We start from the raw sequence: 12,394 nt of genomic DNA on the forward strand, positions 1-12,394 counted from the left end.
GTGCGAACTATGTAATGGTGCAGGAATCGGATCGCATGGGTGTTCACACCCATGCGATCCGATTCCAGTGCGGACCAAATAAAGGGTCCTGTACCATTTTTGATGCAAATGCAATATGATTTAGGGCCGGTTCCCACTGCTGCGGTGTCCGAGATCGGATGTGATTCGCACCGCAGTGCAAAATCACATCCGATCTCTGTGCGATGCGATTTCGGCCATACAGATAGTATGGCTGAATTTGCGTTTGGACCAAACTCGTACAGGACCCTTTCTTTGGTCCACAGCAGAATCGGATCGCATGGGTGTTCACACCCATGCGATCCGATTCCTGTCCGAGTTTGCAGATCGCACTGCGATATGCGAACTGATTTGGGGGTGTCGTTAACTTTTAGGCCCGGTTCACACTTGTGCAATGCCAGACATCGCACAGGCATCGCATGTAATTCGCAGCGAACTGCCGTTCACATTACATGCGATGTCTGTGCGGTGCGATATCAGCCGTACAGATAGTATGGCTGATATCGCACCGCATTCCATGCAAACACGCACAGGACCCTTTTTTTCTGTTCGGACCAGAATCGGATCGCATGTGTGTTCACACATATGCCATCCGATTTATGTCCGAACTGTCAGTTCGCAGTGCGATATGCAAGCTGAACTGGGGGTGTCGTTAACAATGTATTGACACTCCCCAGCGATTCGCATATGGCGGTGTGAACTGACATGTGAGTCGGTGCGATGCGGGAACCCGCAGTGGATTCACAGTGTTCTCGCATCGCACCAGTTTATCAATTTTTATGTTTATCAATTATGAAATAGATTTTATTTTAATTTATTAATAAATATTTATACTTGTATACTTAAAATGATTTTTTTAATGATTATAAATGTATTTTGCATTTATATGAATGGTGTATAGCTGCATTACATATGTGCATTACATTCATTTACTATACACCATTCACATTTAAATAGGAACATGTATGATCTTTAAATATTGATAAAAACAATGTTTTAATTTTTAATAGGTTAATGTATATTGTGTAGGGGGAATTTAACTTTATTATTTTATTAATATGTTGGGGAATAATGTGTGCTGTGTGTTAAACTTTTGTATTTTTTATGCTTCCTCGTTCTGTAATTCCGCTATATCACACGAGATTATAGTGAGAGGAGCCATTCTCAGGAGTTCCCGGCGTTTGTAGATCGTTCCTCAACTCAACATGAGAAGCGATCTACACACTTTCATAAACAGGCACACAGAGGAGAGCGATCTCCTCTGAGAATGCCTGAGAACTGAATCGCAGTATTTTACCGCAGTTTCATAAAAGGACACCTAAATGCAAAAAAAATGATGGTCACATAAGTGTGCACACCCCTTACACTAATACTTTGTTGAAGCACTTTTTGATTTTATTACAGCACTCAGTCTTTTTGGGTAGGAGTCTATCATCAGCATGGCACATCTTGACTTGGCAATATTTGCCCGCTCTTCTTTGTTAAAAATACTCAATCTGTCAGATTGCGAGGGCATCTCCTCTGCACAGCCCTCTTCAGATCACCCCACAGATTTTCAATGGGATTCAGGTCTGGGCTCTGGCTGGGCAAATCCAAAACTTTAATCCTCTGTGGAGCCATTCCCTTGTTGATTTGGATGGATGCTTTGGGTCGTTGTCGTGCTGAAAGATGAAGTTCCTCTTCATTTTCAGCTTTCTAACAGAAGCCTGAAGATTTTGTGCCAATACTGACTGGTATTTGGAACTGTTCATAATTCCCTCTACCTTGACTAAGGCCCCTGTTCTAGCTGAAGAAAAAGCCCCAAAGCATGATGCTGCCACCACCATGCTTCACGGTGGGTATGGTGTTCTTTTTGGTGATGTGCAGTGTTGTTTTTGCACCAAATATTTATTTTGGAATTATGGCTAAAAAAAAGTTCAACCTTGGTTTCATCAGACCAGAACACATTTTCTCACAGGATGTTTTTCTTGGTAAGAAAAGTCTTCTGTCTTGCCACTCTATCCCATAGCCCAGACATATGAAGAATACGGGAGGTTGCTGTCACATGTACCATACAACCAGATATTCCTGCAGCTCCTTTAATATTGCTGTAGGCCTCTTGGCAGCCTCTCTGACCAGTTTTCTTCTCGTCTTCATCAATTTTGGAGGGACGTCCAGTTCTTGGTCATGTCCCTGTTGTGCCAGATTTTCTCCACTTGATGATGACTCTTCCCCATGTTCCATGGTATATCTAATGCCTTGGAAATTCTTTTGTACCCAGTATTACAACATTGCAGTGGACATTCTGACACCAGCTGACACTTTGGTGGGAATCGCTGACACTTACCGTATTGGCGTATAACATGCACTTTTTTTCCCCCTTAAAATCAGAGGTAAATCATGTATGCGTGTTATAAGGCGATATAGGGCTGCCTCTGAGGGGAAGGTGAGAACGGGCGCTGCCAAAATAGAGCCGCGATCTCCTGTGTGCTCGGCTAGCAGTTTATGTCCCGCCATTGGACTAATGTTATGTCCAGCATAGGAGGCGGGACTAGGCCTGACGCCAAGTACACAGGAGAACCGTCTGTCTATTCCGGCACTGATGAGGCTGCATTGATGGGCACGGACCCTTATTTTGCTTCTAAATTCTTTATTTAAAATAATTTTTTTTTTCCTGAAACTTACCTCTTAAAATTAAGGTGCATGTTATACGTCGATAAATACGGTATATAGTAATCGGTGCTAAAAATATGCACTGTCACTGTACTAATGACACTGGGTGTGAAGGGGTTAACATCAGGGGCTATCAAAGGGTTAACTGTGTGCCTAGCCAGTGTTTGTGTACTGTGGGAGGTGCTTTTACTAGGGGAAGAGATGGATCCATGTCTCTGCTTTGCAGGAAAACAGGATCAATACCTTCCCTACTGACAGAACAGCGATCTGTCTTACAGACTGCCAATCTGCCTTTTGTAACGAACGATCGGCTGCATAATCACAGTGGGAGCGCATGCACACGCCTGAAACCCCAAAAAACAGACAGATGTACCGGTATGCCTGTTGAAATGAATGGGCTGCCCTATCGCAATGCACAGTATTAAGCAAAAACAAATTGCGGCAACACATATGTATTACCACATTGTATATGTTACATAGTTAAGTTGAAAAGACACAAGTCCATCTAGTTCAATCCAGAATGTATACTAAACCTTATAGAGAAAAACTTCTCTTGAGAAAAAAATGGCAACATTCTTCATCTGGTTGGAGTTGCCCTTTAATATTTACATCCTTGCTATGTCTTTATCCCCCCCCCCCCCCTCCAGGGTTTGGATTGCTACTCCTGATAGACCTAATCCGCCTGCTGTCCCCCAGCCACATCGTACAGATGGTCGCAGAGGGAGGAGAACGCATGGAGCCGCTCACTCCTGAGTATGTGAAGAGCGCGGCTGGATACATGACAAAGGCCTCGTCTGACACCAAGTACAAGAACCAAGGGCTGGACTCCTCCGATGAAGAGGAAGACTCTGACCTTCACTTTAGGCCTTCATTAGGACATGAATTGCTTCAAGTAGAGAACAGTTTTAGTGGAGCTGGAGGGACGGAGACAGTGTAAGTAACTTTTGTGAGGGTTTGGTGTCTGAAATGAGCAGTAATCCAGTTACTAGACCCCCTGGTACCCAACATGCAGCCCGAGTGGCTGAGGGGTGCTAGTCACTGAAACGCTCTGTTCCAGCACCGGAGAGATATTACTATGGGCGGTGTTATGTAGTCCTGGTCTGTGGGGGGAGGAAGGTTAAACTTTCCCTGCCATGGCCAGAAATGGGGGGTTTAACTTTTACCCCCACTCACCTCCAATTAAGAGAGTGGAGGTAAATTTTACTGCCAGTAACCACAAATGTTTGGGGGTAAATTTCACTGCCACTGACTGCTATTGTAGGGGGGGTGGGAAATGACTTTCACTGCCCTTACCACCAATGGGCGGGGAGAACTTTCACGGGAACCATGAAACCATGGACGACCAGTGCAAGCAGGGGGTTGGGGAGTTGAATTTCATGACTAGTAACTACCATTGCAGGTTGGGGGTTGGTTTAAGTTTCACTGTCCCTGGCACCATTTTGGGGGTGGGGTGGGTGGGGGACTAACGCTCACTGCCGCTGACCATCAATATGGGGGGGGGTAATAGTACTGATGGCAGCAATTACTGCATTCACTAATGTCACGGGGTGGTGCTTATTATTGCATCCACTGACACCAAAGCTGGTGGTTATTATTGTGTCCATTGATGACAAAGCTGGGGGTTGTTATTGCTTTGACACCAATGCTGGGGCTTATTGTGTCCACTGACGCCAATGATGGGAGATGATGCTGGGGCTTATTGGGTCCACTGGTGACATGAGTAGGGGTTATTGTTGCGCCCACTGACACAAATGCCGCAGGTGTTTATTGGGTCAGCTGACACCAGTGCTGGGGGCCTATTGTTGTGTTTTATTGACAACATGATTGGAGGTTGTTATTGTGTCCATTGACACCAATACTGATGGGTTACTATGAACAAAGTAGGGGACATTAGTACTGCATATATTTCGAGCAATAGGAAGTGCTGTATAATCTCTTTTTTTTTTTTTTCTCTCCCCCTTTTCAGACGTTGTCACGGGTGGATCCTGAGAGATCTCGCCATGTTGGGCTACATTGGCAAGTTGCAGCAGTTTGAGCAGATCATTCCTCTTAACAGCTTCGTGCCTTACGAAGTCAGTATAGAGATCCTGGTAAATAACACTTTGCACTCTCTCTCCCCCCCCCCCCCCCCCCCCCCTGCTCTGTCCTTCAGAACTTTTTTTTTTTTTGCCCCATATCTTACTCTTTTTTTCTTTACTCCCACATCTCTCGCTTTCCTTTTTCGTTCTCTTTCTCTCACAATTCAGAGACAGAAGTAGAGCAGTGTCGGCACATTATGTCATTCTGGGGATAAATGAGATAAGTAGATGCAATTTATTCTGGGCTGATCAAAGAAAAGAAAAGATTCCTCCATCCATACAAGTGAGGTGGATGGAGGAATCTTCCCCGCTGTACCATTGTATTCTGATAGTGGGGACGACGACTTCCCTGTCAGAATACATTGATCAGAGGCTGCTGATTAACAATCGCTTTCCTACATTCCCCTTTGACAGAGGTCAATCGTTCAAGCAGGAATGGCCATAGATTGATCGAAATCAGCTGGACCCTACTGAACCGGCCAAATGTTAATCCATCTATGGCCAGCTTGAGTGTCATTACCTAAACTTGATGCAATTCAGTGTTTTGAACTGGCAGACATCTCAAGATGGAATGCACAAATGAGAGGATTTGATTTTCTGTCCATCCAGTTCTGAGATTTACACTGCTTCCCCCCCCCCCCCCCTCCACACTGTACAGCCTGTCCAGTGACTTGACTTATCTCTGCTGTAGTTGCTTAACCAGTTCCCACCAAGACCAATTCTGACATTTTTCTCCTACATCAGGGATATGCAATTAGCGGACCTCCAGCTGTTACAGAACTACAAGTCCCATGAGGCATAGCAAGATACCCAGAGGCAGAGCATGATGGGACTTGTAGTTTTGCAACAGCTGGAGGTCCGCTAATTGCATATCCCTGTCCTACATGATAAAATCAGTATTTTCTTTGCTAGAAAATTACTGGGAACCCCCCTAAACAAAATGAAAAAGTGTGTGTGTGTGTATATATATATATATATATATATATATATATATATATATATATATATTGTGTGTGTGTAGCAGAGACCCTAGAGAAAAAAAAAATGGGTGATGCAATTTTTTTTTGTGTCACGGTATTTGCGCTGAGTAAATAGATGCCAAACATGTCACACTTTTAAATTGCGTGCACCCACTGAGTGGCGCCAAACTAAAATACCTAAAAATCTTGATTAGCGAGGCTGTAAAAGCCTTTACAGGTTACCAGTTTAGTGTTGGAGGAGGTCTAGAGCTAAAATGATTGCTCTGACGTTTGCGGCGATACCTTATGTGTGGTATGATCACAATTTTACATGTAAGCATGGGGGGGAGAGGGCGATTAAATTTTTTTTCCCAAACTTTTTTGTTTCTTTTTTTACACGGTCTTAAATTTTTATTTTTTTTTATCCACTTTGTTGCTTTAACAAAGGATGAACAACATCCCTTGTGAATGGGCCATGATATATCTTCTTGAATGGAGAGATCTAGAGTCTATTAGACCCCAGATCTCTCCTTTTGGACTCCAATGCTGCCGATCAGACACAGATCGATGTGATTGGCTGCTTCCCTGCCCAGTAACAGCCAGGTAAACAAAGAGCCATAACTGGAAGTGACGAAATCCTCATCGCTTTTCAGTTTCTGGGGTCACCGAGAGATGGAGGAACAATGTCAGTTCTTCTCTCTCTCTGTGAAGTGCTGTCTGTTGTATTGCTCCACTTTTGCTGACATACACATAGTAGAGTAGTTGGAGGTTTTGTAAACCTGAAATCTGTGAATGTATTCTATGGCAAGCCAATAAACCTGTATAACGTGGAGTGTGTGTCCTCGTGTTCTCTAGGTGCCGTTTAATGCTGTAGCACTTCGAGTCATCCATGCCGATGTCGCTCCATTACACATCTTGTACGCAGCCAACGCTAGCTAGGTCGGCCTGTGCCACATTCTGGATGATGGCAACAAGAGGAGCGGCCCGGTGATCCTCACACAGACACCAGTCTGTGACTGCCTGGGGTTTGGTGAGTTGGGAGAGAGGGGAAAACTATCTGCATGGCTAGTCATAAGAGTCAAATGCCCAATTGGGCTCCTTGTTTTGTTTCTCCAGGAGAGGAGAGCAAAATCATTGGGTGGCCAGTAATTGGTTACATTGACCAATTGTTCTTGTCTCACCAGGTATTTGGGGAATTAACATGGAGAAAAAGGTCTACCACATCCTTACACCCATCCCTCCAGCTGCTCTGCGATTGGTGAATTGCCTGCAAATTGGAAACATATCTATACCCCACAGCATCTTCAAGAACCAGGTATTGTCTCTTTTCAATCAAGAGTGAAATAAGAAACCTGGGTGGTGGTCTTGGCACCAGCTTAACCATTTCCAGACCTTGGGACATACTGGTTTGTCATCGGAGCAAATGGTTATACCCGGATCTGCATCCATGCTCCAGGTGTCACCGTTTGCATCTGGTGTTGGGCTTTCATATAAAAGTGAACAAAGTGGCTCTACAGCCACCCTCCCAGCACCGTAGTTCCTGGGCACTGTTCTCTGGGAAGCCTGGGTCTGCTACAAACTGTCGGGCTGACTGCTGACTGAGGAGGAGGAACCTCCATCCCCCACCCTTTTTTTTTTTTTTTTTTTTTTTTTTTTTTTTTTTATATTTTAGGAATAAAAAACAAAAAAAAGCTAACCATGTCATACTTGCCTGCTCTGTGCAATAGCATTGCACAGAGCAGCCCGATCCTCCTCCCCCTGGGGTCCCCCACTGATGCTCTAGGCTCCTCCCACCCTTTTGCTATGGGGGCACTTGTGTGAGCTCGCCCAGCTCTCTCCTTACTGGCTGTAATTGAGATCAGCAGGAGCTGAACACAGAATGTTTTTTATCCTGATGCAGAGATTGCATTAGGGTATAAAAACCTTCTATTTTTAGAACCACACAGATCCTAAAAGAATTGAGCTCTGTCATTTCAAGGCCGTTGTTCCTAATTTTTGGGGGTTTTGGTAGATCATAAGCTCAATAATAGCATGCAATGCCAAGCTGCGTTTTCCAAAGTAAGCAAAGTCCTTTATTGTATAAGAGATATGGACACCAGAAAGAGATAATTTTGCCCCCCTGTACAGATTATAAGACCTCATCTGGAATATGCAGTTCAGTTTTGGGCTCCAGTTCATAAAAAGGATATCAGGGAACTGGAGAAAGTGCAGAGAAGGGCAACCAAACTGATAAGAGGCATGGAGGAGCTCAGCTATGAGGAAAGATTAGAGGAACTGAATTTATTCTCTTGAGAAGAGGAGATTAAGGGGGGATATGATCACCATGTATAAATACATAAGGGGGATATGATCTCCATGTATAAATACATAAGGGGTCCATATTGTGAACTTGGTGTTGAGTTATTCACTTTAAGCTCATCACAGAGGACAAGGGGGACACTCTTTACATCTAGAGGGGAAGAGGTTTAAGCTCCAAATATGGAAAGGTTTCTTCACAGTAAGAGATGTGAAAATGTGGAATAGACCAGAGGTGGTTTTGGCCAACTCAGTAGATTGCTTTAAGAAAGTCCTGGATTCTTTCCTAAATGTACATATTATTGGGTACTGACATTTATAGGTAAAGCTGATCCAGGGAAAATCTGATTACCTCCTGGGGGATTGGGGAGAAATTTGTTCTCCTGCTGTAGCAAATAGGGGTTTTTAGGGGTTGTGTGTTTTTTTTTTTTTTGTTTTTTTTTTTACCAGAGTAACTATGTAAAAAAAATTTTAAAGCACCCATCTCCCCATGCTCACGTGCAAATGTATACATGTAGGTTCCACATGCATATGTGTACACACAGTGATTTCACCACACTTGAGGTATCAATGTGAATGTCAGAGAGGGATTATCATTCTTCTTATTTTTTGTAATTAGAATAACATACATGTAAGGCTCGGTTCACGCTCCTGTGACTTAGGATCCGATGTGAGACCCCCAAGCCGCATAACATGTGAAATCCCATGTTTAGTCAATGAGATTAGCCTTAATTAGCACTACTGAAGTCGCTCGGACTTTAGAAAAGGTTCCTGTACTACTTTAGGACAACTTCTATCTGACTTGTGCCCTTAGACTTTAATGGAAGTTGCCGCTAAGTCGGATCCTCCTCTTGATTGATGTGATCTGGATCTGACATTACAGGAAGATTACACAGATATTCCCTGCTTCGAAGTCTCCAGGCAAAGTGGCACTAAGTCGTATGAACCAAGCCTAAGCGTAACATACATGAAATAGAAAATAGCAGCACAAGGTGCAGAAACGTGCAAACATGACCATATATGGCGTAACCTTTGTTTGTCAGTCTGGTAAGGTGCATCACCTAGGTAGATCCAAGATCCATGAAAATGAGGGAATGTGGTCAGCCTCGCCGTTTCCTGTCTAATACAACAATGCATGTAATATACTTGAACTTGGGTGGCACAGTGGTGTAGTGGTTAGCACTCTCGCCTAGCAGTAGAAAGGGTCGCTGGTTCGAATCCCAATCACGACACTGCCTGCAGTTTGCATGTTCTCCCTGTGCCTGCGTGGGTTTCCTCCGGGTACTCCGGTTTCCTCCCACACTCTAAAGACATGCTGGTAGGTTAATTGGCTTCTGTCTACAAATTGGCCCCTAGTATATGAATGTGAGTTTAGGGACCTTAGATTGTAAGCTCCTTCAGGGTAGGGACCGATGTGAATGTACAATGTATATGTAAAGCGCTGCGTAAATTGACGGCGCTATATAAGTACCTTAATAAAAACTTATTGTGACAAAAAGTATTTAGTATATTGTAAAGACAAGGTGGAGGATAGTAGACCGAGTATAATGTTTTACGTTGGCCTATTGGTTCACCTGTACAATGAAACATGCACCAAGAATTCCTGGGGTCTGTTGAGCCCTGAATCTTTTTCGATGATGGGAAGAATATATCCCAATAAGCCTGGAGTAAAGTGCAGTGCCATAATGTATGGAATTTAAAAAAACATATTTTTTAGAGGAAGCCTGTGATAGCTGTAGTATAATTGTTTTTTTGATCATCAGTAATATTTGTGCTGAAATCTTTTTCCCACTGTAGCAAATAACCGGAAAACAGACTTGCGATGTTTAGGGCTTTATACATTTGCAGGAGACATCTTGTAGATTGCGTTCTTTTGAGGCAAAGTCACATTCAACCGAGTTCAAATCCTTAAATGAATGGATGTGTTTAGGGAGAGCGAAGTAAACGAGCATGTCTCCATTTATCCCTGATTGAGATTCTTCTGCAATCCATGGTCTCCTCTAAGGGAATTATCAGAGTGCTTAGTAATGTAATATAGTAAAAGTGCAGTCAGGTGACTATCATGACATTGATGGTGTAGTTCACTCATCTCCAAACTGTGGCCCAGGGGCCAGATTCAGCCCTTTGCTGCTTGCTTCCTCCCGCTGACATCTACGATGGGGGGAGGGTGCGCAGGTTGTTCTTCCCGCTGACGCTCGGGGGGGGGGGGCCTTGTTCTTCCCGTTGACAACCACAATAGGGGGGCTCCTTGTTCTCCCGCCAACTCCCCCATTGGGGGGTGCCCTGTTCCTCCCGCTAGTGCACATGATGGGGGGGGGGGGGGGTACCTCATCCTTCCCGCCCTCAATGGGGCCTTTTCTACTCTCAGCCATAGTCTGGCCCCTCTAAAGTCTGACAGACAGTAAAGTGGCCCTTTTTGTTTAGAACGTTTGGAGAACCCTGATCTAATATAGAAGAAAAAAAAAAGTAGGTATAACCAAGTAAAGGAATAATTGGCGAGTTGTATGACCATCCCAAATGAGTATGGAAAGGGTCCCAGAGCAATAAAGTTTACGAAGTAAGACCCTATGTTCATGTTTGAGAGTTGGCGGTGTTTTTCCAGAATCCATAGGAAAATGCTTGTGCTTTTTGGCAATCAGCCTGCCTGTGCTAGTTCCAGGGTGGGACCTTCAGCGACACCTAGAGGTCAGATTAGTGTGCTGCTCAGGAATTAAAGAAAGCCAGCTTTAGCCTGAGGCTTCTCACACAGGTATTTTGACAGTTTTCTCTGTAATAGTTGTCTTTCTGGAGCTGGAAGCCGTTACATCAGCTCCCTTTTTTTTTTTTTATTGTTCAGTAGCCACTTTAAGATTTCTTATCTAAGCATTTCTATTCTCTCTTGTTTTCCAGCCTGGAATTAATGGGGAGATTCCCTACGTCACCTCAGACTATGACTTCACAATCTACGGCTCGGGGAAGATGAAGAGAAAGAAACACCTCAAACGGCGCGAAGATCTCTAAGTTTTTTTTTTTGTCATATCCCCTTTTGTTTTGTTTTATTAAATTATTTTTTGTTACATTTCAGGCTGTTTTTGAAAAAGCTTATAAAACACTTAAAATAAAGAGAGCCCAAACAGCTGGCTCTTACCAAAAAAAAAAAATATATACAAAATGATAAAAAAAAAAAAAAAATCAGGCCTTCAGATTGCATCAGTGTTACAAATAGAGCAAATACAGTCAAGAAGGTGCACCCAGCCAATGTGCTCCAGGCTAATACGGTCAAGAAAGTGCACCCAGCCAATGTGTCCCACACTAGGAAGGCACACTCAGCCAGTGTTCAAGATTCTAATAGTCAACGAGGTGTCATTGTCTCGAACTAATACAGTCAAAGACTCACTCAACCAATGTGTTCCAGACGTAGGGTCAAGGAAGGCGCGCTCAACCAATGTGTCCCAGGCGTACGGTCAAGGAAGGCGCGCTCAACCAATGTGTCCCAGGCGTACGGTCAAGGAAGGCGCGCTCAACCAATGTGTCCCAGACGTACGGTCAAGGAAGGCGTGCTCAACCAATGTGTCCCAGATGTACGGTCATGGAGGGCGCAGTCATCCCATGTGTCCCAGATTCTATCCCCGCCAAGGAAGGCACATTCATCCAACGTGTCCCAGACTAATAGTCATGGAAAGTGCACTTGTCCAATGTGTCCCAGATTCTATTCCAGTGAAGGAAAGCACACTCATCCAATATGTCCCAGACTAATACAGTCAAGAAGGTGCACTCAGCCAGTGTTCCAGATTCTTATACAGATAACGAGGCACACTCATCCATTGTGTCCCAGACTAATACAGTCATAGAATGCGCACTCTTCCCATGTGTCCCAGAATAATATTCAAGGAAGGCGTCCTCCAATGTGCTCCAGACTTAGTGCATTGTAATAGTAATAACATAAATAGAAGAGAAAGCAGTCATGAATTATGCAGTGTCCCTGTAGTATGTCCATCTAACTCACTATCATCAAAGCAGTAAACGTCACAATCGCCTTTCAGATTTTTTCTGTTTACTGTGTATGTTTATAAAATGTTTCATGTAATAAAGAAATGACCACAATAATAAGACTTTCTACAATGTAGTTCCAAGAGTTAATAAACGATAAACTGGAACAGAGCAGTGGTATGTGTATTTCATTTACCTGTTGTGTGACCTTTGCTTAAACAATAAGGGCCCTTTCACACCAGAGCGCAGTGCGGGGAAGCCTTGTTTTGTGCGCTTTTACCGCACCGTGTTCAAAACACAATGGGTGCTGCGATTGGATGTAGGTGTAATCCAAACGCAGCCTTGCATTTAGAAACAAAAGATTAGAAGTGATAATGTTCTAAACTTTAACAAATGTCAGAGAAACGTGGATCTTTATGGAGA

The 12,394-nt window shown here is 43.7% G+C and overlaps 1 protein-coding gene across 1 annotated transcript in view; it reads left to right on the plus strand.

Annotated features, from left to right (window-relative positions):
- The window catches only part of LOC141111397 (polynucleotide 5'-hydroxyl-kinase NOL9-like), a gene marked incomplete in the record, with an annotated part of 14,092 nt that extends 1,952 nt beyond the window's left edge, over window positions 1-12,140 (plus strand). Inside the window, 5 exon segments of the mRNA XM_073603656.1 lie at window positions 3,318-3,603; window positions 4,637-4,742; window positions 6,563-6,737; window positions 6,892-7,022; window positions 10,892-12,140. Of these exon segments, the coding sequence (XP_073459757.1) occupies window positions 3,318-3,603; window positions 4,637-4,742; window positions 6,563-6,737; window positions 6,892-7,022; window positions 10,892-11,002 (809 nt within the window).
- Window positions 12,141-12,394: the final 254 nt, after the last annotated feature.

The sequence above is a fragment of the Aquarana catesbeiana genome, linkage group LG10 (genome assembly GCF_042186555.1).
Source record: "Aquarana catesbeiana isolate 2022-GZ linkage group LG10, ASM4218655v1, whole genome shotgun sequence".
In the NCBI taxonomy this organism is placed as follows: Eukaryota; Metazoa; Chordata; class Amphibia; order Anura; family Ranidae; genus Aquarana; species Aquarana catesbeiana.